The 27,920-nt window shown below is 36.9% G+C and overlaps 1 protein-coding gene across 1 annotated transcript; it reads left to right on the plus strand.

Annotated features, from left to right (window-relative positions):
• Window positions 1-23,454: 23,454 nt before the first annotated feature.
• On the plus strand, window positions 23,455-27,398 carry LOC140243359 (enkurin-like). Its single transcript, XM_072323036.1, has 3 exons — window positions 23,455-23,751; window positions 24,952-25,327; window positions 26,276-27,398. Exons 1-3 carry the CDS (start codon window positions 23,678-23,680, stop codon window positions 26,594-26,596), a joined length of 771 nt encoding a protein of 256 aa, XP_072179137.1. The 5' UTR covers window positions 23,455-23,677; the 3' UTR covers window positions 26,597-27,398.
• The last annotated feature ends 522 nt before the right edge of the window (window positions 27,399-27,920 follow it).

The following is a 27,920-nucleotide window of genomic DNA, read 5'->3' on the forward strand; positions in this document are numbered from 1 at the left end:
TGCGTAGACCGCTGGCGCTAAGCTTGAATGAACATCGCGGAGGTCAAAGCGGTGAAAAGTGTCTCGCCTCCCCTTGATTATGATAGCGACGGAAGGAAAACTTTGAAGGCGTTTTTCTCGATACTCTGATTTCCTCGACCACTTGACACGCGCTAATAAAATCATCGATACCTCCGCAACCGAGTACTTTTATGAGTTGTGCTATATATGAAAATAAAGTAGAAGAGTAAGGGTGGGATTTCACGGAGCACGCGAACGATTTGCGAAGGACGCGAATGGCAAAATCCAGCATTCGCATTTTGGTCTGCAAAAGATCGCCAAACGAACGTGAGGGTTCGGAAGCGTCGTCAATTGTTTGCGAATGTTGTTTTTACTTCGGCGAGAATTTCAAAAAAGTTTGAAATTTTTTTGCGAACCTTTTCCGCACACTTGGTCGTGATTTGCTCGTGAATTGTTCTCGAAAGTGTCTTGAAAGCCTCGTCATATGCGTAAGACCTTCGCAAGACACGCGTGATGTTCGCAAAATGTTCGTGAAACCCCAAACAGACTCCGAAACTTTGGAGAATGTCTCGCGTATGTTACGCGAAATCTGCGAAGCTTTTGCGATCATTTTACGACGTAATCGCAAACTGTTCGCGTACCTTTTGAGACATTCTCGCGAACGTTTAGCGCACGTTTGGGGGATGTATGACCTATACGTTTTCTACAAATAAAATCGTAGCATACACCTAAACATCAAACAATTATTAACAACTATAGTAACAAAAGAAATTAAAGACTAGCAAAGAGAAAGAAATGTTTGAAATACAAAAAAAAATCACAGAATACAGTTAAAATTAATCTAAAGTATGTAAAATTTCATTTGAAGTATAAAGATTATGTGTTGGAGGAACTGCAAAAAAAAAAAAAAAAAAAAAAAGATCATATGCTTTACTAGTGGAGATACGTCCCAGGAAAAAAAAATGTAGGCAAGCACACAATAGAAAAATGAGAGAAAAAGAAAGGAGAAAAAGAGGAAAGAAAAAAATTCAACTCAAGACAGCTTCCACCTCTCCTTGGGTACATATTCTCCCATGATTATTGAAAATTGTGCGTTGTTCGCATTTCCGTCGCGTGTTCTTCGTGTACGTAACATGCTGTACTTTAGCAATGATACTCACGACATTCGCACATACGTCGTGAAAACTTCGCACAAATTGCGCAAGAATAGTTTTCGGCTTCATTGTCGGAAAACATTCGGAGAAAAACTTTTCCGAATGTTGGATTTTGTCATTCGCGTCCTTCGCAAATCGTTCGCGTGCTCCGTGAAATCCCACCCTAAGGAAATGATGTCATGCCATTTTCAGAAAATTGTCCTCCCCCGACTTTCGGATCCTTTTGATGTAGCGCCCGCAAGATAAGCATGACTTTGTTGGTGTTATATGCATGAAAGCTACGTACTATGTTACCATTAAATGCCCTGCATGCACTGTACAACACCACTACGAGTATATTACCTTACTATAACTACTGTAACCTCATATGGGGTCGTGCATCTGCCTACCTTTTAAAGAGACTAGTGGTGTTACAGAAGCAGGTTATTCGTCTTTGTACTGGCTCACATTATCGTGCGCATACACATGATCTATTTCGACGCCTCGGCGTCTTATCTCTGTCTGATTTGGTTTTGTATAAGACTGGAATTTTGTGTATAAGTTTATTCACAATAAACTTCCATCTGTTTTTATGGATTATTCCAAACGTTGTAATGAAATCACTCAAAAAACACGCGGCATCAATCTAATATTTATCCATTTTGTTTCCGAACAACTCGTGCCCAAAAACAGTCGATAAGGTTTCATGGATCCAATATTTGGAATTCCGGAATTCTGGAAAATCTTAAAAAGCTGCCTCTGAACAATTTCAAGAAAACATTTCGATATGCTTTTTCCTTCTCTTCATTTTAGTCAAAATAGGAAATTTGAATTACAGTTTTTCTTAATTATGTATTTTACATGTGCTGCAATCGGTAATGCTTTCTTGTACTATTAACACGTATATCTGTAGTCTCGTCCTATACCTCGTTTTGTTGTCCCCGCCGAACGAGTTCGAACAGGGGACTATGAAACGGGCTCCGTACGTGTGTGTGTCCGTGCGTCCGTCCGTCCGTCCGTCCGTCTGTCTGTGTGTGCGTCCGTGTGTGATCAAAATGTTCAATTTGCTACTTCTCTGTCATTTATGAGCCAATTTTGATTCTGTTTGCTTTCTGATAACACTACATGGGAGCTTTGAAACTTCTACACAGAATTTCAGTTGTGACCTTTGACCTTGACCTTTGACCTGTATTGTACATTTTGCTACAAAATGCTACTCCTTCGCCATTTCTAACCCGATTTCGATTCCGTTTGCTTTATATGATGGTACTAGGTGAGGGCTTCAAAACTTCTACACAGAATTTTGACCTTTGACTTCTTTGACCTTTGACCTTGATTTTTGACCTATATTGTACATTTTGCTACAAAATGCTACTCCTTCGCCATTTCTAACCCGATTTCGATTCCGTTTGCTTTATGTGATGGCACTAGGTGAGGGCTTCAAAACTTCTACACAGAATTTTGACCTTTGACTTCTTTGACCTTGATTTTTGACCTATATTGTACATTGGCTACAAAATGCTACTCCTTCGCCATTTCTACCCCGATTTCGATTCCGTTTACTTTATGTGATGACTCTAGGTGAGGGCTTCAAAACTTCTACATAGAATTTTCACATTTGACTTCTTTGACCTTTGACCTTGATTTTTGACCTGTATTGTACATTTTGCTACAAAATGCTACTCCTTCGCCATTTCTAACCCAATTTCGATTCCGTTTGCTTTATGTGATGACACTAGATGAGGGCTTCAAAACTTCTACACAGAATATAGACCTTTGACTTCTTTGACCTTTGACCTTGATTTTTGACCTATATTGTACATTGGCTACAAAATGCTACTCCTTCGCCATTTCTAACCCGATTTCGATTCCGTTTGCTTTATGTGATGGCACTAGGTGAGGGCTTCAAAACTTCTACACAGAATTTTGACCTTTGACCTTGATTTTTGACCTATATTGTACATTTTGCTACAAAATGCTATTTCCGGCGGGGACATATATTACGCACCGCGTAATTTCTACTTTTCCTTGTTTTGTTTGTTTTGCTTCATGTGGTGTTACTTGTTTTGTCCTCTGTCTTAGTATGTTTTATTCTTTCCATGTTCCCTTGATGTTATCGGTAATTTTTGTAAATTTTAATTTTGTGCTTGTTTTAATATGTTTATTCCCTCTGAGCTCCTTTTAACATTTGGTATTTCAATGTTTAAATTGCAATATTATGTGTATGATTTGTTTTCAAGGGTACATTCTTTTTTAACAAGCCTCTGGCTTTCTCAGAACTGTACCTGCTGCATTTTGTGAACATTTTATATATATCCAAACGATTTTTATTCCTGAATAAATGTATGAATTGAAATTGAATTGAATTATGCATATGGATTGCCTATACACACACTAACAAGAATTATTTGTGTAATCAAATGTATACATGTATAATATACATACAATATGGGCAGCTGATAGATAGATTGCAATTGTTAAATGCATGACAGTATGTATGTAGCATTGTGTGCCCTATCTTTTATTTTCTGTCTATGTTTGTCTCCTTGTTCTATTCAAAGTACGATAGTTTTCTTCGGAATAATTATGATCGTGGCTTCTTAAGTTCAAACTTGTCGGTGTAAGAAAACAAAAACACACGGTACATTCAGAAACAGACATACATTCAAATGTGCTTTCGGAACAGCTGAGGCTGAACCGACATTCATCAAGTTTAATCAATCTCCTCACTATTCGTTTTCTTTCTCTCATCTCCTTTTTTATCTCCCCCCTCTCTTTCCCCCACACACTCATTAGATAAGCAACTGTGCCAATCACAGAAAACGAGCAGTGGTAGATGAACCTGTCAGGATTTCTGTCGTCGCAAAGAAAAATTTCTCGTCAACATCCGGGACATCTGGTATGGGTTAAGATTATCTTCCAGAACTTTGCAATATGTACATAATAATTATGTATACATATATGAATGTATGTATATATATATATATATATATATATATATATATATATATGTTGATAAGGTAGTCCACGTGTTGGCAAGATAAAAAGATAAGTAACAAAGCTGCAACAAAGTTCATGCTGTATTCACCAACGGTTTATTTCTTCACACCGTTGGTGAATACAGCATGAACTTTGTTGCAGCTTTGTTACTTATATATATATATACTGTATAATACATAATGGAGTCGCAAACTATCGAAGTAGAATTTCAAATGAATAATTTTCGGAGAATGGTGTGTGAGTCACAATGCTTGCATTATACGCAAGAGTTTGATCGATTGATTGAGAAATGATACCAAGCTGCCCCTTTTTTCTTTGACTAGGGTTTATAAATCAATCAATCAAATAGATAAATTGAATTTATTACAGTGTGAATAACATATCATTATTTTCCACTGCGTAGTTGAACCAAAGCGATAAATGCAGAATATATGATAATGAAATAAAAAGTCGCATAGTATCAAAATAGAATTTAGAATGAATGTTTTCGGAGAACGGTGTGTTATAGTATGTCACCGGGTTTTTTTTTTTTTTCATTGTACACAATACTTCGATCGATTTATTAAGAAATGACAGCAAGTTGCTCCCTTGTTTAGACTGCTCTGTAATTTCTATCATCAGATGTCCTGACATACGACAGAATGCGCTCAACTCTTCTCACACTCATGGCTAACGGATCGTTGACATTGACAATCGATGGGCGACAAATCACCACTGATCCAGACACCGTCACGGGACAAGTCAAACTTGTCTGCCCCAAAGGCTTCGGCGAGACCGCTGCTGGTGGCTGCTGTAAATATCTCGCTGAAACTGCATTGTATAAATATCTGTGGCAACGTGTCGATATGCCGTGCTTGAGACCTCCTATGCACATGTTTACCGACAATAGTAGAAGTTTTTAAGTTGCCTCCAAGATTTTAATTGTTGCATTGAATTGTATCTTATTTCCTACACAGTACCAAGAATAAATTTCTATGTAACTACACTTTACAAGGGAGTGAGTGTCTTAAGTAGAAGCTAGTATAAGACTTTTTCATAGATGAACTGACATCAGCTTAACATGAATTATGCCAGTCTGGTCTTAGCAATAGTGAAAAAACCACTCTTCCTACACATCTAGCACTGCCTTGTAGAATTCATGATCTATTTTATTACTAAAACAAGATGAATGTAATAAATATTGACAAACTTTTCACATACCGATATTTTCATCCTACATGCTTTCAATTGAAATCTTATTTTATCATGTGTCATTGCTTTACTGGTATTATCATTACTATTACAAATAAATTCAGCTTTCTACCTCATAATATGAGCCTGAATTATTCTTGTGATTCTGTCATGCTATAGGATTTTGCTGAAATTATTCAAAAAAGAAGAATCAACATGTCGCCTTCAGGAAATGATCTTTATAGCTCTATTAAGTGTTTGTGTATGTGTGGTTTTTTTTCTCTCTCTCTCAGCTCTGTGCCCCATTGGAACGTTCCAGTATGTGCTGAATGAGACGCGGAGCTACTGTGTTCCTTGCCTACCAAACTCTTATCAGGATATAGAGGGACAAACGGAATGTTCTCCCTGCCCAGACGGCATGATTACCATCGATTTCTCGTCCACAAAGTCATCCGATTGCATTAGTACGAATATTTCATCACTATTATTCATGTAACCTCACATTCATTATAACCTGTAAATCTTTCTAAAGGTATGCTAGAAAAATAATACCACGCTTCAAATCATGGAAACAAGCGTGCATATCACCAGCAGTAAAAGATGATTAAATTGGCCATTGATTAATGGTCACATTATTGTCATGACGATAAAGGTATAACAATGATGATGACATTAATGGCGGTGACAAGACAAAGAGTGAAACGAAAAGGGACAAATGATAGTAAGTAGAAGGAGAAAATACTGAAAACCACGAATACGTCTGCTGCAGCTACATAACGAATAATAAAATTTTCTGATACAAATTCAAGTCGTGTAAAATCAATTATTTTTTTGTTAATTCTCTGGAACATAATGGAATTATGCTAACTAAGGGACATGTGTCTGCATATGATTTGAAGACTCTCTCTCTCTCTCTCTCTTTTCTTTTTGGTCTCTTGCTTTCAACCAAAAAGTGGCTTGCCCCGAGGGAATGTATCATGACATAAAGAATCCGACGGTAGAGGGCGCTGCACCTTGCCGACCCTGTCCTAGGAACACGTACCAGAACGAGACGGGGCAAGCACGTTGCACTGGTTGTCCCGAGGGTTACGTCACTCTTCAATCTGGTTCGGAAGACGTCACTGACTGTGTTGGTGAGCCATGTAACTTCACTTTTGTGTTTTGTTGATCTGACCATTTCATCTGTTAGAGCTTATTGTATTAGTTTTCAGACTGAAGTCGTAGATGTTATAAACCGAATCGACTCGTACTCTCTTGATTCAAGATGGCATAAAGTGGACTACAGACTGCGGATTGCCAACTTACTGCAGACTTACTAGTATATACTTTATTTTTGTAGTTGTCAACCCCCTTGGGAAACGCGAGTTTAGCTATTTGCCTTTCGTATTCTTCAATGGAATGTGAAGTATTATAATCAAAATAGTTTAAACAGCGTTAAAAAACAGCAATGAAGATTTTTTTAAATCATTATTGAGTTTAGATTCATCATCGTTGGTGATATCAGATTTTTATTTCTTTCATTTGTTTCTTGTTTCCCTGAGCTTAAAAGACACTCAGGTATGAACAATGAAGTTCTAACCATGAGACAATGACAAAATCAGTTGAAAGATAAGTAATACACGAATAAAGGCATTTTCGATAGTTGTATTTATTTGCCTGCATCACAGCAACTTTAAGCTCTCAAGCATGCAAATAAGCTACATGCGCTCTCAGCAAACCCTCACTATTGTCCGATACACTTCCCCATGAAAGAATATACTTATGATCCAGGGATTTTTAAAAAAAAAAAGCTAGTGCAGTACAATCCTATAGACAGACGTATCAATCAGAATGAAATACGTACACTCTTAAAACGCAAATGTTGAATCAACATTTAAAAGGGCCGAGGAGTGACAGCATTTTTTGAAGTGTTGCATCCAACTTTTAAGATAACATTTTAAATGTTGAATCTAGCAGGAAAACCAACACTTTGAAAATGTTGTCACTCCTCGGCCCTTTTAAATGCTAATTCAACATTTGTGTTTTTAGAGTGTATCAACATAGACAACATGACGCTTAGGTGATCGTTTCTACTGGACTTTATATTTATTGAACACATTATGTAAACCAAAAAAAAAAAAAAAATGTTAAATTCAGTTTAACTGTCGTGTTGTTTTATAAAAGGAACAGGCCTAGACCTACATCTATAAAGCTCGTCAGAGTAACCAGAAAGCTACTTGCAAAATCAATCGTGTGACACTTTGAAACGCAGGACAGACAACTTAGCAGCAAAATATATACTACCGACAGCACACAAACAACATTAACAGATCAGTCGTTCATGGCTTTTTGATGATGATGCTTACTGTGTTTACTTCGTAATCTTCAGTCGCGTGCAGTCAAGGAATGTACCTACACCCTACGGACACTCCCCGCCCATCCTGCCAGACGTGTCCGCTCCACACCTATCAGGACAGACTGCTTCACCAAGAGGAAGAGTGTATTGCTTGTCCGCCCGGACACATTACCCTGACTGAAGGCTCGCAGAATTCCATGGACTGTCAAGGTTAATACAATTAATGAATCCCAAGATACATGGCAGGCTTGATTTTCGTTTATTCTCGTTGAAGTGCAAATGCTGATAGTAACAGCAGTAGTAGTAGTAGTGGTATTAGTTTATAGTAGTAGTAGTAGTTGGTAGTATAGTAGAATACTTATAGTAGATGTAGTTGTAGTAGTAGTAGTAGTAGTAGCAGTATTAGTATTAGAGAAATGGTAACCGCAGTAGTAGGCGCCCCTATAGTTATATATAGCATAAGGAAAGCAGAAATGTTTAATGTATACTGTACGAGAAGAGTATAAATAGTAGCAAATTTTGTAGCAGAGAAAATAGTGCTAGTACCTGAAGATTAGGTAAAGTTCGCTGTGATAAACAGTCAAAATAAGCATGATAAAGAATATGACAATGATTACAGTGTTCAAAGATACAATCCGTCAATGACTAAAATTTTCCTTACGGCAGTATTCGTACAATTTTGTACTCTTGCTGCAGTTTATCATCCGCAATTCACAATCCAATAAAAGTGGAAAATAAAACATTATTTTGTACTTGCAGCATTCCAGAAACGAAATCATTTCCCATCGTATATTGTATCAATTGGAATGCTGCCGTCGCTAAAAAAGAGCAAACAACAACAACAACAACAAAACTCCTATCCCCGCGTGGACGTTACCCATTCACGGCCTTTATTAAGTTTTATTTACACTGATAATTTACAACTCTATTCTATATACAGCATGTTTAAGTTGACTTTGATATATAAAGTGAAATAAGATGAACATAATGGTTAAAGTTTCATCAAAATAGAACTTACGATTTAAGATAAAACAATGAAATGCCTAAGATTCACATGTTTTCACAAAATAGTGCGATATTGATCGAAACCGCAAAATACACATGCATACAGATATATTAGCTGAAGTGATGAAGTCAATGACACATCACTATTCTCCCTTTGATTTGGGCATATGAATATAATGAAAATTATGTTTTGGTTGATGATGTTGTAATTTTCTATCCCTGTGTAATCATCATTTTTCCCGTAAGTTTGGTCAAACACTTCATCCGTGCTCCGTATCTATTTTAAAAGCCACTAATTTTACCCGGACCTATACGCTAGACAAGGTTACCCTTATGTCGGTCCCTTCATTATTTCTCTTGCATTGTCCCCCGATTTCTTGAATGTTTTTGTTAAATAATCCTTAATTGTGTAATTTAGTCAGTGTTTTATTTGTATATTCCATTATGACATTATATTCAAATCGATTCTGTTGCATTATCATGGAGAATGATATGAAAATAAATTAGATTGAATTGAAATGACTTTTTCCCCCTAGAATAATCGTACATGATCGTAGTAGATAAACAAAAGTCTTCCTTAGCCTGGAGGTCCCCTTTATTAAGGGATTCATTAATGTTTCATACTACCTTCAAATGAAAAAGATTTGTGTCGTTAAAAAAAAAAAAAATCTGCTAATTTATCTAAATCATGTAGAAATACGTGGGTCTTATTTTGCTTCTTATTTGAACATCGAATAATATTTCCAATATACCGGAATTATGCCTTGGAATCATGCTATGTTAAAGAGTAAAAATTATGTTAAAAATCTTATGGATTCACGTACATTAATGTGCTAAAGTATTTTATTTTATTTCATTTTTTAATCGACATTCATTTACCTCTGCAATTGAAACCCTATGTTTTCTGTGAGCGGTGAAATATCCCATGATCTAATCTGGATTCTACTCCCCCTCCTGCCCCTATCACCCCCAATCTCTGCAGACTCTTCACACACCTCCATCCCTAGCTCTTCTCCTGATTCGGATCAGTTAACCATCATCATCACCATCATACCGATCGTGGCCGTACTTGCCTCCATTATCGTTGTCAGTTTCGTGGTGTTTAACAGAAGGAAAAGATCAAGGTATGTAAAAACAGAGTATTCATGAGATTGCATTTAGTAACACAAAATCAACCATTCAATGATAAATCGGTCATTTCGATACTTTTTCTAATTCATTGCAAAACTATCAGGAAGCTTGTCATGGCCTTCGTACAAATTTCAAGATTAATGTAGATTATGGATAATACAACATGCATACATCTTAGTTGTTTTGTTGTTTTTTTTTTTTGAAATCCACGAGAAATTTGTAGTCTTGCCTTATTTCTACACCTTTATGATTTTCCATGTACATGCCTAATCCCCCCCCCCCCTCCCCATTTGTTCAGGAGAGGAAACTATGACCTCGTACCGACGGAAGGTAAAGCCAGGAAGAGAGTGAGCGAGCTTGAGCTGCTGCTGTTGGACAACATAACGAACACGAGGTATGTAATAGATCCGTCCATCTCATTTCCTATAAACCTCATATCTAAGATTTGCTTGTTTTTGTTATGCAGTTAAATGTGAGGAAGGATCACATCTTTGAAGACTGACACGTAGTTCGTGAGCATTTATTTGTGTCTTTCTCTTTCATTCCATGAGTAGTTGAACACTTTTCGAGTTATTACTGAAAACACGCACAAAGAGTGAGAATATGTCTCATATTCATTTCATGTTTCGTCGGGATAGCCCCATACATAAGAGGAATCCCGTGATAAGTTGTATCTCTCAGTGTCATTTCTTTGGAGTCACCGAAAAAAAAAGGTATATACAATCAGCATGTTTTGCATGCATCACTATTCGATGGAAACATGTTTTAAAAAAGACCTTCGTTAAGCCAGAAGTACAAAATTAACAAACGTATTTACATAATTATATACAATAGGCCTATACAAAGCATATAATTCTTCATTTTTTTTTTGACACCAATGAATAGTAACTGTTTGTAACCTCACTATCTTCACACCCGTGTGCTTATTCGTTTTTACTAAGGCGAAAGAGAAGTATACTGATACAAATTTCTCACTCAATATAATCTCCCAGTTTCTCCAGGGGAGGTAGCGATGACCTGTCTTCTACTTCGAGGACAGGAAAAACTGAGAAGGAGACGAAGAATGTTACACTAAATTGTGGAGTATAACGAAAGACCAGGAGGTGTTTCGAACGTTGTAAATGTTGCAGATGAGTCTGCTTGACAGTAAACTCCACCTCTGATCGTTCTTTGCTTCTGTGGATCAAGTTGGATATTAACGAGGGATGAAGGACGTGACTGTGAAGACTTTTTTGATGTGTTTTAAATTATCTGTTGTTTTTTTTTTCTCTCGTTTTTATTTGACCTGTTTAATGAGTCGGTAACACTAATACATTTTGTCATATTTCGTATATTCATTCCCATCATAATTTATTATTCACATTTAAGAACCATGTGCGTGAGGGTGTGGGTGAAGGTATGGTTGTATGGGGTAGTGTGCGTGTATGTGAAGGGGTGAACTTGGTAGATAGCTCGTAATGATCGTACCCCCCCCCCTTGTGCTTTGTAAGAATACCATTATGATTCCTTGTATATTAGTGCAGTATGTCCTTCTATCATGTCTATGATAACAAGCGTAACTAAATCAAGTCGCTGCTAGACGGCAAAGATATAATTCTATAGTACATTGAAGTTACAAAATTCGTGTATTGTAGAACCTGTAGACCTATCTAAGGTCGTTTTTAGTCCGAAATAAAGCAAACTGTGCCAGAGCTTCTTTTCGGGTCACGGTTAAAACTATTTGCCCTCAGTGATTTCTCAACATAACATTTCTCAGCATAACACTGTTGACAAGTCACCTCTGGGCAAATAGATTAACGAACCTTCAGAATAATGAGCCTTATTTCATTTTCGGATTAACGAACCTTCGGAATAACAAACCTTCAAAATAACGAACTGTAACCGTCCATGATGGCACAATAACGCTTCTTGGCAGGGTTCGGTCTGGCTTTTGTGGCCATGGGGCGTTCAGTCTCAGCTCGTGGTACGCTCTTGCAAGCTCTGGTTCGCTCGGGCACACTTTTGATTTCGGACTGCACGCACCCTAGCATACTCGTACTTCGTGTTGAAAAAAAAGAAGAAAACAACAACAAGGAAAAGGAGAATAATATGTATAGGCGCAATTTTGTGAAGCATTGTACAGAAGGTACATTATATCCAACATATTCGGTGGTGTGATTCAAATCTTAAATACGATATGAACTGAAATCGGGAAATAGAATTGATTACGCTAATAGTTGGCAATGGTAGGGCCTATACTTGCAGTGGATTCACATTTCCGTCCTTGTACTATTAGTCATGCGTATCGCACATGTATATCGGATCTGTTGTAAATATTAGCATTCTTTTATGGGTGTATGCGCATTGTACTTTGATGTGAATATTTTTTTTTTTTTTAAAGCAGGGCTTTTGTTTGATTGTAATCAAATTTCTTGTATTGGGTCGTGTTCATTAATGTTGATAGTCTAGTTTATAACATTGCCATCAGTTCCTTTGCGCTTTATGAGGGCCACTATTTTTACTTTTATCATTGTCATGAATATCATAGTTACTATTATCATTACCATTATTATAAGTAGTACTATCATTATTATCATCATAACTACAGTTCACTCCCGTTACAACAAACACGGTTAGGCTATAGCGATATTTTGTTCACAACGAAGTAAAAATTCGGGTCCCAAAATTATCATCATTAAAGTCTTAGGGGGAAAATTCCCCCACAACGAACACGATTATAGTAAAATTTTCGTTATAATGAAGTCATGTGCTCCGTTATAATGAAATGTGGATCCTTTACGAAATTACTTAGTAGAACAAACATTTACATAGTGTCTCTGCATGGGTGAAATAAGCGCTTCACATTTCAGTGTGTTTAGGTAGAAATCGCTCTGCGTTCGCTCCCTGTGTCACACACCGTTTCCGATTAACGAACCTTCGGAATAACGAACCTCATTTCATTTCAGATTAGAAAAACTTCGGAAAAACGAATCTTGGGAATAGCGACCCTTCGGAATATCGATCCTTCGGAATAACGAACCTTTTGAATAATGGACCTTTTTAGAATAACGAACTGTAACCGAATCCTAAACCGTCACTTTCATACGTGTGTTTTTAATCTAAGGATGAAAATGCAAACCACTTTATGTTGTCTCTCAGTTGCAAAATCTCAACGAAATTAACGCGATAGTACCACATATAACATCGCTTTTCAGCGTATGATTGGCATTCAACAAACAACATGCAATATAAATCGCATATTTTGCGTGCTTTCATCATACTGTATTAACTGTTCAGTTATGACGAAATTTTGAAATAACGAAAGAAAACTGCCGGTCCCGAGGAGTTCGTTATAACGGGAGTGCACTGTATTACAATAGTCATGTACATTGCTACATTTGTAAGTTTCATTGATGGGTTATCATCTACCACCAATCACAATAACTTTAAGGACCATGGTTATTTGCTTTATTTATGAAAGTAAAATCCGATAGTAAATTGAAAGTTCATTTTACACGCCATAAGACACGATTTCTTATCAGCGAGGAACCTGCTAATGTGTACAAAATCTGCGGGAATTTCATAGTCTGCTATAATAGGGAAAGGGGAATTTGACTTCTCTTCCGTTCTAATAGATTTCTTTTAGGATTGCCGTAAAATTCCTGATGAGAATGGTTTATAATGGAGTTGCAAAGGCTTGATTAAAAAGGCATAATATAAAATTGTGGATTTTAAAGTACTGCTTCTATGCTTGCGCCTACATGAGAGCTCTCATGTTGCATATCTCTTGGAATTGTTCATATTCTATATGAAGAATTAATTAATGAGTTGATTTGTAATAGTAATAATTTACTGATTTGAACACCTTTTGATTTTCAGCATTGTATACATGAATAAGCACATCTTGGGCTTCAATCTGTTGAAACGCATGGTACATGAATTCAGGGTTTTAATGATTACCTAGAGTTGTTATATCCCTGTATTTTGTGTCAAAATTATGTCAAAGACTGAAGACAATGAAAAAGACAATGTTGTTTAAGTATGAATTAAGTATAATGGTTTTGTCAATATGCTTTATTGTAATGCAAAAGCCAAATTGGTGTTCTCTTGTTCAAAAGCAAAACAAACATATTTGCATTATTTTTTCTTGAAAAGAGAAGACCGACCCAATGGAAGGCTACAGGAGTGTTTTATGCTTATAGGATGTATGCTTGTTCTGTGAGTGTATTCTTTAAATAGCTTCTTCGCATTACTCAGTATTATGCGAAAGGATACACGTAATCTGCACAGTTAATGTTGCCGAACATGAACATGATGAAAGAAGAGGAAACTAAAGAAGGAGAAAAAGAAGTCATTTGTGGGGAAAATTATTACCTTGAAAGACGTGCAATGAAGGAAGATTTATGCACATTTTGCGTCTGGTTAACAACATTCATATTTCTTAGAAATATTATTAGAGATGGTCATCAGAAATTCGATATTTCTGAAAAAAAAAAAGTTTGAGAGCTATTTTTGACTTCATGGGACGGTTTATACTAAGGAGCAGTTATTGAAATTTGGTTCTACTGTTGACGACTTATGTTCTTTTTGTAGTCAAGGATTCGAATTTATTTTGGAACTGCGTTAAAATCAAATAATTTTGGCAGGATATGGTTGAGTGTTTTGAGATAGCAGAATAAAGAAACTGCAATGCAGATTGGCCAGATATACACGCGGGTATAGAAGGAATTCTCATACAGTAAAATTGTGTAATACAGGTATTTTTATAATTAAATTTATGATATATAGGGGAAGGTTACAATTTAAGAAAACCGTCATTGTTTCATGTTTCATGTTTCAGTAAGTTTTATTTCTCCACTTGCACATGACAGAAGATAAGTATAACAATGCGAAGAAGCTATTGACAGAATATATGAGTTATATATTGTGAGGATGGAAAAAAAATCTTCATTAGAAAAAGTAAATTGGGTTTGCATTTATTGAAATGGGAGTGTCTGAATATTGTAGAAAATAAGTTTCACCCTCTCCCCTTAGGCGGTTTCTCATTATAACAACGGCAATACCTGATATCTCCTCCCAATAGGTTGGTTCCTAAAGCCCCTTTTACACTTTCACGGATTGCTACACGGATGACCACGGATCGTCGTCCGTGGTGTTCCGACATGCAAAATATCGATTTTCATCTCAATGACGGTGTGAACACGATCCCAACTGGGTGTTTACACCGAGAAGTACGGAGGCTACACGGAGAAGTACGGTGCCTACACGGACAGACAAGGAATGAACGCGGACCAAAGCGGAAACGATACGGAGGCAACACGGATACCAAGGAAGAGCACCGATGCAACTCGGTCCCTTCACGGTCATTACACAGATATCCCTAAAATGTTGACAGATGACATTTGCTTTTGCTTTTGATACTTTATCATTCTCGGGCGACATACCTCCAGAGCTAAATATGAAAAGCACACCAGAAATCTGCAGCAGCGTACATACTTCTCTGCTTGTCGACACCATTAAAGCTTATCTCTTTGTTTCAAACTCTCATTTTCTGGAAAATCAAGACATAAACAAAGCAAAACAAAACAAATCAAAACACACACAAAGAAGAAAAAACAGCAAGGAGGTATGTGTGGGTCACTTAAGCTTCTCCGGTGACCACTATACGAACAGTATGAGGGGTTGATGGCTGTACTGATGGGGGAAGCTGTGAGCAAATTTCACGGACTTTATGAGCTTGTATTGGCAAAATACACGAATATTTCATCCCGGATGGCGCCGATGCTAATACGGACGTCCCGATGTCTTCACGGATTGTCCCAGAACGAGTACGGAGGCAACACGGAGTAGCCGTTGTCTACGAGGAAGGAATAAGGAGGCAGCACGGAGTAGACGGTGCCAACAAGAAAGAGTTTGTATTGATTGTCATCCGTGATGTCCGGGATGAAAAATTAAGCAAGCTTAATTTTTTCCGCGGACATGCCGGATGATCAAGGATAATGCCGGATGACTTCACGGAGTCAATACGGTCATGCCGGAAACAGTACGGATGATCCCGGATCGATGATCCGTGGTCATCCGTGATGCGATCCGTGAAAGTGTAAAAGGGGCTTAAGTAGTTCTCCATTGTGTAAAGTGCAGTGTATCATTTTGGATTACTAACAGGATTTGTAATAACTTTTGTGTGTGTGTGTGTGTGTGTGTGTGTGTGTGTGTGTGTGTATATATATATATATATATATATGTATTAGTAACTGAGTATTTTATGAGTGGTGTGTTAAGGTAGCAAAATAGGTAGTAAAATAATTGTAATGGGTATGGGTGGGAAGGGAAGGATAGGTAATTATATATGGGATGGGGTGGTTTGTTTGTTTGTTTGTTTTTTACTGGGATCTAAGGGGGACGGGAGGAAGGAGAGATGTCTGTCTGGGATTTTAAAGGGGAGGGGAGATGGGAATGTAGAGGGTTTTTTCATGTTTTGGGGTTGTTTACAGTAGTATATGGTTAGGAAGGTTAGCTTGGAGAATTTATGGGGATGTGTTTTATTTTATGATATTTCCTTCCTTTTTTTGATAATTGCTGTTCTATTGGTATTCACTTGTTATATTGAAAAATGAAATGTATATCTTGATTGTTACCTTTATTAAAGGAATTATTCTGTTATGTTGTACAGTAATACCTAAGTGAGTTGATGTTTCTGGTATCACTTGAATGGAAGTGAATAAATATTATTTTGGGAAAAAAAGTGTGTGTTTGTTCGTTTTTGTGTGTGTGTTAAAATGAGAAGTTTATTGCTTTCTTAAGTTTCTGTTAAACTACAACTTTTTTCTTTAACTTGGAAGGATATCGTATAATTGCTATAGCAAACTCGATAGATGTAATTACATTGATTGTTTCTCCATTGTTCATGTAATTCCTTCCACTGCCATATTAGGTTTCCGAGTGTTATACTTTCAATTCAAATTCAGACTAATTCAATATCTATCGAGTTTTGCATTTGCAGCTCTGTACCCATAACCATGATTTTTCACTATGAAATTCGAAGACTTTCTTTTCCAAACAGCTTATAAACTCATTGACTTTAATCCTTGCAGCGGTTAACTGATATTAGACTACTGGGATCAGGCATTGTTTTCATTTCCTTCTAGAGAAATACTACTTTGCTGCTTGTCATGAGTGCCGTCTTTTCTACGATAAATCTTGATGAGACGGGTCTAGTTGTTGCGCGGGAAAGTTATCCAACGATCTCTGCGTGCGAAATTTGATCACGCTTGAACATTCTATGAAGAAGTTAGGTAAACAAACAAACAAACAAACAAACTCTTTTTCACCTCTCTGAGTAAAATTTCAGAATATTCGATAGTCCGTTATTTCATCAAAACCATTCACCTCCAGATAATGATTGGCATGTGGGCATGAAGTGTGTCTCGGGTGTCTTTTGGTTTTGTATTAGCGTCTGATGTTTGAGTGTTTATTGGGCACACTTGTTTAAGTTATTGCATATCGGGTCAAGTTGTTACACAGGTAACAACTTGCCCCATCTCGTCCCACTTTTCACGAACTGACGGGAAGGGGGTAAAAATGATTTTTTTTCAATTTTGAGTTTTTGCCATATTTACGCCTCATACATTCGGCTCTACAACCTGATGAATTTTCAGGGCTTGATTGTACATGGTTACGTAATAAATGACGTCATGGCACCAGTAAAACCATCATATTATTGATTTTTCTACACCACGAACTGACGGCTCGGTATATGTGCTCATTCCAGTCACATCGTGATGAAGGAAGTTAGCTTAACTTTGCCAAAGAAATTTTTTACGAAGTGACAGCTCAGCTTGAAATCACTCCACTAAAATGGTCAACCTGCAGTGATGCAAATACTTTCATAACTGCCATCTGTGATTTCTGCTCATACTGTTCATCAATAAGACTCTCCAAAGTTGATTAAATGCATATTGATCTGATAAGATTTAAAGGGTGTGTACAGTTCTGGTCGAAGTGAGGATTTAGCTTTTAATGTTTTGTGAGATACTCAGAAACCACTCTATGAGATGTCAAAGAGCATGCAATTCTAAGCCTAAGGGGTATCAAAACTTTATTTGATGAAAATCGGCTTTGAAATGGCTGAGATATCCAAAAACAAGGTGAAACAAAGGGATCCTAATAAAAGGCGTGGCCTGTCGCCTTTTATTATTATCACTTTTTTTGATATCTCAGCCATTTGAAAACCAATTTTCATCAAATAAACGTTGAATCCTTCTTAGAATTACATGCTCTTTCATATTTCATAAGACTTAAGAGGTTTCTCATTGTCTCACTTAGGAATGTTCAAAACATGAATCCCCACCTCAACAAGTACTGTACAGTCCCTTTAAAATAAAGATCTGAAAATTGTGCGCCAAAGCTGTTATTAAGTGTATAAAAAAGCATATTTATCTGTGAGTGAACAAATCTATTATATCCACTTTCCATTTTGAGCCTGAAACGTGTGTCGGGTCAGATTCGTTCATCTTGATAGCGGGAGCATAGTTTTTTAGATGTTTCCATTCTAGGGTGTTTACATGTCCATTCAAAAATCACATCTGTGATATTAAAGTTTGAGAATTTTTTAAACATCGACCCATTACAGTGTTACACGTTGTCTTGAAGGTACAAGAAAGATGAATGAAAAGTGAGGAATTTGAAATATTGTACATGTATACAGAGTGACCCAGAAAGAAAACAACACTTATGATCATTAAAAACAAATGAGTAACAAAATGAAAGAGGATTGTTGTTTGCATAATTGGGTAGACGATTCTTTTTCCAGAAAAATTACACCCAGATTTTGATTTACGATTTTGATCAAAGAATCTGGGTTCTATGGCAATTTTTCTGAGGCGATGTCAATTCAAAATGTGCTACTCTTGTCTCGAAAGTAACACAGCATAGCAAAAATGGCCTCCCCGGTTGTAACGTCAAAAATTTACGTAGGGAATGTCTGTTTCCTACGTTGATTATGTTAATTCTGCCCAAAGAAGCAACGCAATGGATTTTTTTCACAACACAAAGTGCAACTTGATAGCTAGGCAAAGTAAGAAAGTGGATATTGCCACTGAATATTTGCCCTAGAATCAAGATTATATTCATCAAAATCAATGATCTTGGTGTCATTTTGCTGGGAAAATATTTTCTACGAAATCACGTAAACAAAGTCATTGCAACCCTAATTTCTTTTGAATGGTGGAACGTAACTGTTTCGTTCTCTCTGGGCCATCCTGTATTTCGTAAAGGCAGTGCAGTTTGCTAGCGGTGTTTTTCACATATCTTCATTCAGCCTGTCCTTACTTTAAGGACTACCAGTACATGTAAATATATGAATAAACCTCATTGTTCGATTTCCCCTAAGTCACAGTGGTATATAGTAGTATACTACTACTAATAATAATAATTAGCAACGATACTGCCGGAATCTTGTGTCTTTATATTTGGACATGTTTCATATCAAATCCATTTTATTGGAATTCGCCAAAACACAACATTGTAACACATATACAAATTTATATAGAATATTTGAATTGACATTGTAAAACTGGCGACCATACAGTCATATGGTATTTCCAAGGAACTTTTTTTTGTGTGTGTGTTTTAAGCTCATGGGTATTTCATAATGAGTTCTTACGGAATGCAGCTCTTGTTTTACATATACATGTATAATGTTATGGGATTTTAATTGTTTTATTGGACGTACAAATGTTTTATTGGGTGTACAAATGTTTTATTGGATGTACAAATTTATAAAATATTTGTAATTGACATTATAAAACTGGCGACCATCATACAGTCATATGGTATTTCCACACTGCAAAAAGTCCGGTGTTAAATGTGAAACACCGAGCTCGTGTTAAATTTCCGGTGCTCATTCATGGTGTTAGATTAACACCTCCGGGTGTCATTTCAAAATTTAAAATTGTTTTTTTAATAGTTTCTTAGTTACTGCACTTCTTATCAATTTTGAACTTCAACAAGACGATAAAGAATTTTCCGATAAAGTACTTGATTTTTGAAAAAAATCTGTAAATACATTTACACCATAGTGCACAGTAACACCAGTTGGTGCGGTCCCCTATTGAAGCTGGACGGGTGTTATACCATTGAAATTAACACCACCAATATCAAATCATTACCATGCGGTGTCATTGTTGAATTAACTCTAGCGCAGTGTCAAAAATATCACCAACCACAGTGTCAAATTAACACCACGAAGTGCCAGGCGAACACTTTTTAACACCGACACAATACATTTTCTACACCTGTGGGTGTGGTCCTCTATTGAAGTTTGATCGGTGTTAGATTTAACACCCATGGTGTTAAATCTAACACCGATTTTTTACAGTGCAAGGAGCTTTTTTGTGTTTTAAGCTCATGGGTATTTCATAATGAGTGCTTACGGTATACAGCTCTTGTTTTACATGCACATGTATAATGTCATAGGATTTTAATTGTTTTATTGGATGTTGTAGTTATATCTTGTTCTTGTCATTTTTTATTATTTCAGTGAATGAATATTGAATATAGGTTATTCTGGAATTCTGTATCAAATATTTGTTTGTGTCTTTAATCTTGTTCTTGGAAATGCCTTTACATAAGTTGAAATTATTATTTTTTTTTTAAGTCATGAGCATTAGAAACAAGTTACAAATCTGTGAAAATGAGATGAAACTGACTAAGATTATGGCATATAATGTACAACAAACATGCACAAAAAACAAACAAACAAGGGTTTATAATCTGACTTCAATTGCGTTGGGGAAGAAAAAAATAATTTTGTTGATGTGACCTGTTAGAGCAGGACGTTGTCTGTTATACCGTGTTCTTGTGTGTTTCCATGTATCATGTCAAATGCAAATGTTCACTGTAGAACGGGGGTTTACATTATGTGTACATAATAAAAGGAGTAATGTCTATATCCGGACGGTAGGGGACAAGGCTTTTCGATGTGCTTGGATATGCATATATTTGAATATACATGTGTGTGTGTGTGTGTGTGGGTGTGTTTGTTTGTTTGTTTTGTTTGGTATGTGCCTGTATGTGTGTGTATGTGTATTTGTGTGTGTGCCTGTGCGTGTGTGTGTATTTACGGTTGCATAGTTTGAACGTGTGTTTGCATATGTATATGTACATGTATACTGTGTGTGTGTGTGTGTGTGTGCGTGTGTGTGTTGATAACCTCATTACCTGCACATTTGCGAAAAGGGGGGACAGTGATGTTTAAGAAAAAAAATGTAAATGAAAAAGTTCTATAATCTGATCATCTGAATTTATATAAAAAACAACAACATGCATGCGTTTTTGGCTCCGCCCATTCACTTTTCACGCAGAGTCATGTAAGCCGTCAGTTCGTGGTGAGTTTTTTGCACAGATTTTGTGTTGTACACTTTTTACGAAGTGACGTGTAAATTTGTCTCTCTCTCCAAGGCAGTTCCAGTGTTCATACTGGATGAAATTTACATGTCCTGATAGAGGAATCCAATTTGATGCTGAAAATCATATCATTTCAGGTATACATTATACAAAATCAACCATTTGACGACATTTTACTAACTTACTCGTTTGTGTTAATTAAGCCGTTTGATGCTCATTTGTAATACACACAAAGTGAGCGTCGGCCTCTGAGCCGTCACTTCGTGGTGAAGATTCCTAGCGCGCTGTGCAATTTTGCACATTTCACAAAAAGCCACTTATGTTTAGGACCTTCTTGCAGGAACCGTAAATAATATCATAAAAGGAAATTTAAATATTTGTAGTATTCGTAAGTTGTTCTTTCTAGTGGTATAAACTTTATTTGATATGCATAAAGAGAAGTAGCTCGTTTGAAGCGTTGAAACTTCAAATGCATTTTACTCGAATTCAGTTTTTATTCCTCCGTGCGGCTTTCCGCCACTTCGTGAAAAGTGGGACGATCTGTTGAATATTATTGAGGTGCAACAACTTTTATTATACCTCGATGAATTTTCAGTTTAGTTATGTTGTTACTTACAGGGAAGTCTGATTTATAATGTCATGTGGTTTTTCAATTGATCAAACATATACAGATGTTAAAAAGCTTCACTCTTCACCACTTCAGTCAATAAATCAGTGACTGGCATGTGAGCATTTAGCTACGTGAGAAAAAAAAAATGTTAAGTTGCATGATTTACCTAATTGCATCGCTGTTCGGTACTTACTTTCCTTTACTTTGATGAGAAGTAAGCTTGCATTGTAGTGAATACCAGTAAACTTGACTAATGATTAATGTTGTTATTGTGAATGTACGTCATATCCATTTATATTTAAATCAGTATCATCCCATCAGAGTATATAAAAATACACAAGCGCGCACGCACAGACAGCCACACAAACGTACATACACACCCACATACATATGCACCGATATGTATACGCATGCACGAACATGCACACACAGGTACACACTTATTCATTAACACGTGTATTCATTATCAGATCCGCTTCTATACACGATTTATGCATAGGCTACTTTCTAAGTAGGCCTTTAAAACTATTGTAACAAAATATCCCATGTGCAGTTAAACTTACCCCAACTTACCGGGGCAAGATGTTACAAAATGTTATGTTTTTTTAATTCCGTATACTTTGTTACTTATGTTTTTAATGACTGACAAAGTTTTTACTGTTTCCAAATAATAGTGAGTATAAGTTATTCTTACAAAGAAAATAAAATAAATCTATTTGTTTGTTTGCTTAATAGACATCAAAATGTAAAATTTGTAACAACTAGACCCAGTCTCCCCGGTATACTTATCTGGACAGAGAAGAATCTCGGAGCTGAATCCCCGGAAAGTTTTTTTTTTTTCTTGAAGTTTTTATTGCTATGTATATGTTTGTTTATTTTTTTCTTGCTGCTCTGTATAATCATGTGAATCATTACTCTGAACTCCCGGAAAGTCATCGGTGTTCCTGTGTGTGTACAATGTGTGAATGTATGTGTGTGTGAGTGTGTGTGTGTCAAGCCAAAAATGTGTCCGTCCGGTTTTCTCCCCCCGCAAATTTTCTCAATAGAGTCGAAGACAATAGAGTCGAAGATTGTCGACCTCCACATATATTGTCTGCCATAACTTACTTTCCGTCAGAAGGCGTATCGCTCAAAAGGAGTCTTACCCACTTATGGATACCTATGAAGGTGATGGATGATACTGGACGCATCTGTATTCAGATACAGATTTTGTCGATGTGGAATGCCATCAAACTTTATTGATGGGTTTGTACTCCCAAAGCTGGTCTTTGAGGTTGGAAAAAAAATGCAACATTGATAAGACGCTATCTCAAACATTTTTCCTCTTTCCTCTCTTTCATCTCCGAACAGTTCTTCACATGCCGTCAAGATCAATTTGCTACAAGTAGGTGATACAAAAAAAATTTCCACTTTTGATCCTAAATATTTCGAAAACTATATGACAGATGACACTGTCATTGATATGAGTAATAGCTGAATAGTGCATCACCGAACTAAAGATAGGACAGAACCACAGTGTGGACAGAACCTGCACTTGCAAATGCGGTGTTGGCGTAGAGGGCGTTTCGATATTTTGGCCTAGTACGTAGCCATAGTGATCGTGACGTTTCACCTCTCTTGACAACGCCAATACGCTGCGAGTGTTTTGCCGTGTACTCGATGCTATGCGTGCGATGCGGAGAGTGTGAGATACAATAACATACATGGGCTACCACCGTGGAACGTGTACAGCAAGATTACGTCTGTGCGCCATAGTGTTCAATACATGAATTGAGTTCTAACGTGTTTATAGTGGTACGCAACTGAAGCTTGTGAGCTGAGCAGAGGAGCAAAACCTCGAGAAGAATCACTAAAATCGCATTTAGGCCTTCTGTTGTTCATCTTACTTTCTCCATAAGGAGTATCACCATGGCAATGATGTATGAGGAAAGTATCTACAATCTCATTCCTCAGGAAGAGGTGAAACCAGAGAAGCAACCAAGGTAAATTTGAATAACGAAACCATCGCCGATCGAGTCTTTTCTTCAGTTTTTCAATTTTTTTAGAATCTGGATAGACTGGAAGTTGACCAAACGTTGTTAGACCGTCTAACGGAGTTAGAAATATTCCACCGCCCTTCTCAACCTTTTTCAGCCCTTGTCTCCCACATTTTTTATTTTTATTTAGGGTATTTATTTATTTTTTTTTTTTGAGGCTCAGTATTTGGATACGAATCTTCTTTTTCATTTGATTTTTGGCCGACATCGCGGCCCACCTGCGAGAGCTTCCGACGCGGCCCACGGTTGAGAAGCGGGGTGATCTAGAAATTCTAGACGTCTGAACACAAAGTTAGAAAATAGATCTCTAACAAGTTAGAACATTTAAAATTTATTTACAGATAACAAGTGCATGTTTGGTCTCCCCATAATACGACCCCCCCCCCCCCAAATTGTCAAAAGGTCCACTTTTTGTAAAAGACATTTTTGTTTTTGTCCAAAAATTGTGATTACGACCCCCCCCCCCCCCAGAAAAAATCCTGGATACACCCCTGCCCTGGTCCAATGAATTATCTGTAATTGTTAGAATGTTATCTACAAACAAAGCGAGGAGCACACATCTCATACAAACTCTGTCTCCATTCTTCATGTTCTTAATTCTAGAATCTAACCATAACATTCTAACACTTAGGCCCTACAAAGATAAGTTTCATGTCACCCAAATGATCAAATTGATTAAATTGTACATGTACATACTATACATACTATACATACATACATACATACATACTATACATTGTACATCAAATACATAATACATGTTCATACACACTGTGTAATAGTACTGTATGCACATTGTTGATGAAAACAAATTGTACTACAGAAAATGTAGTTGTCTTGCAGACTGAATTATAGAGTGTACTGAAACTGTAACGTTTGTCGTTAGAGTGGCAGTTAATACAGTAGCTTTCAAAAGACGTGGGTAGTCTACTAGCTACAATGTACGTAGGCTCTATGTTACATTCTACAATTGTACGTATAGGGTACAGTACGTAGTGCATCTCATTCTCAGTTCTGGGTGTTTTTTTTTTTTCGAATTCCAAATAGCAAAGCACACTTGTGACTCTACTATGAATATGATTGACCTGCATATTATAGTAAACTAAAACATGATTTTTTTTTTTCTTCTGTTTTTGCATTCCACAGGTACAACTCAAAGTTCAAGAGCACAGTTAAAGTTGAGGTCAAGTCAAACAAGGCACCAAATAAGACCATGGGGCCTGCAAAAGTGGAGCTGAAGAAACCAGAAGAGTTTGTGAAGAAACACTCCAAGGAGCCCCAGCTGCCTGGGAAAAAGCCCTTCAAGTACCCAGACGAGGATACCAGGAGGCCAGCCGTGCCCAAGAGAGAAGAAAAGCCTCTCATGGGTCTCAAGTCCAACAAGAATTTTGTCACCACAAATGCTGTGGAAAACATCATGTCAGTCCCAAAGAAACCAGCTGCAAACTTTGTTGACACAGTGAATGGGGCAACACATCCACTTACTCCATCAGGCCTGATGCCCAAATATGTCAAGAAGAAGGTGAGGAGTACAGTACATTTAACCATGATGCATGAACTACAGTGTAGGAGAGTAGGCTAATGGTGCAATCTCCAACATGCATGGGCTGAGCTTGTGTCATCAGTTGAGATGAGAAGGGCATTGACCCCACAAACTTGAAACAAAGGCATACACTTGTACATTATACATGTTCATACTGTTCCTGGCATGTCATTTTTGTTTTATTATTTCGTATGTTGTATTTTCATAGGTTTTGTATTTTTGTATTTTCTTTTAGCTAGTGATTGTTCTGTTTTGTTTTGTATTGTTTTGTTTTGGGTTTGTGTTTTTTTTGTCACAATAGTACATTGAATCCACATCTACGTGCTCCATGTACTACACCTGTATGGTAGTGATATGTTATGCACTAATACACATATGGGGAGGGAATTGATCCACAGGGCTGTTAACAATCTATGTTTCATAGAGCAGCAAGTTTACTTTATAAGTTTGTGTTTTAAAGTGGCCTTCAAAATATCCTAGACAAGGCTGTGTTTGAAGAAAGAAAGAGGAAAGTGACATGAATTTTCAGTACACTTAGTACATGCTTGTATACTGTACGAGCTGAAATTTTCGCGTACAGATGTTTTCGCGAATTGCTACTCGGAGTACATTTTTGCATGCTTTTCTAACTGAACTTACTTATTCGTGTGTTGTTATTTTTCGCGTGTTGTTATTTTCGCGGTTCAAAGGCGATTCGCGAAATTCACGAAAATAAAACCACCGCGAAAATTTCAGCTCGTACAGTACATAGTTTTGATTACAGTGCTCTTTTGATTAAACCAAATTTAATTTTCTTTGAATGAAATAAGGTTCTCTTACATGAAGGCTTCACATTTGTATGTTGCTGTAATTATTTTGTGCATCCTGCATGTTATACATACTGTACACTTCTCAACAACTTTGCTCATGTCTTGCATTATTTCACAGGGCTACGGGGAGGTGCCAACCTACCTGCAGAAACGCAAGGAAGAAGTGGAGAGAGCGCAGGAGGAGTATGACGAGTACATCCGCGAGCACTACAGGCGCGGTGCCATGAAATGTCTGACGGAAGAGGAGCGCAGGGCCATTATGGATGGTCTCAAGAAGAACTGGGAAGAGATCCACCACCAGTACCAGGGTCTCTCCGTTGTCACGGACACAGCACCCAAGAAGGCGAGGAAGGAGCGGATGGAGGCGGAAATGAAACAGCTGGAAAGGGACATTGAGCTCTTAGAGAAACACAAGACCATCTACATTTCAAACCACTGAAAAGGTCTTCCTGCACACCGACTCATATGACAATAACTCTACGAACACTCTTTGCCAGGGGCACACTGTTCATGAAGCCATATTGGGTGGCCGTGTTATGTGTGCACATGTTGGAGCTGTTGTTTAAGATGTGGGCTTACCAGTAACTTCTGTGGTGAAACATTGCAATGCATCAGAGACGTATAGCACACTAACTGAAGAAGCTGTTTCAAGGTGGAAAATTCAAATTCATTTTTGCACATGTGGACGCTTCATGTGAATGTGATGAGACCATTTGAACATGTGCATTTATGTATTAAGTAGGGAGCATATACTCTGCTCTTGTGTGATCATATTTTATTTTCAGGTGTAAAAGGAGAGGGAATGGCATGAAACTGACTTAACATGGTCACATAATTACATGTATATCTGATTACTTTTATTTGGCAGGTTCCCTTGGTGGAAAATGCTAACATATAAAAATGTATTAAATGAGACCAACCCATCTTGGCACTAGATGTATTCACTAAATTCATTCAGTTTTGTGATATCTATGTTTTTGTTTTTCACATTGTCACTTTTTAATTTTGTCATAATAAAAAATAAAACAAGCAAATATCAAAACGTGAATATTATCTGTGCTTGAAATGAAATGTTGACATAATTATTATGTCTGTTTCTTTTATTATGAAACAATTGAATTCCATTCATAAACATGTACATGGGAAACTCATATTTAGCAATTAGTGTTTCTATGAATGTACTGTTTGATGTAAATAGAGATTGTAAAATACTGTATTCCATTAAACTTATCCATTGGAATGAAGTTACCTTGCTTTCTTATTTTCCATGCATTTACAATGTAATTCCTTGAATGTTTGTGATTAGTCAAAAAATAATGTTGCTTTAAACAAGGTATCACTTTATTAGCGTTTTGCTTACATTGTACACATACATCTTAACCCTAAAAAGACTGGGCTATTTTGGTAGCTTGAAAACCGGGGGGGGGGGCCTCAAGGCCCCCCCCCCCCCCCCCCCCCCCAAGATCTCGGCAGTGGATTGCGCGATCGCCGCAGAACTTTGCACAATGGTAGTGTGCGATGTAATCTACAAGATCGTGTTTTTAAATTTTAGAAAATAGTCTTCTTGTATTTTATTTTGATTAATTATGATAATTTATGCGAGAAATCAGAATCTTTCATCTAAATCAGTAAATAAAGCTCAAAAGTGCTCATTTTTGGTATAATTATTCTTTGTGGCATTCTTAGCAAATGTACTTGAAAAAAAATTCGGTATCAAATTATTTTCTTATTTATTTTATTTCATGAATTTCTTATGCATTTCT

Source organism: Diadema setosum, chromosome 20 (assembly GCF_964275005.1).
Source record: "Diadema setosum chromosome 20, eeDiaSeto1, whole genome shotgun sequence".
Lineage (NCBI taxonomy): Eukaryota > Metazoa > Echinodermata > Echinoidea > Diadematoida > Diadematidae > Diadema > Diadema setosum.

What these genes read in the sequence shown, in the direction of transcription:
- LOC140243359 (XM_072323036.1), top strand. Translation starts at nt 23,678, where the DNA reads ATGGCAATGATGTATGAGGAAAGTATCTACAATCTCATTCCTCAGGAA. An exon ending in AAACCAGAGAAGCAACCAAG is followed by an intron (nt 23,752 to 24,951) that starts GTAAATTTGAAT and finishes TGCATTCCACAG; the next exon opens with GTACAACTCAAAGTTCAAGA. An exon ending in CCAAATATGTCAAGAAGAAG is followed by an intron (nt 25,328 to 26,275) that starts GTGAGGAGTACA and finishes ATTATTTCACAG; the next exon opens with GGCTACGGGGAGGTGCCAAC.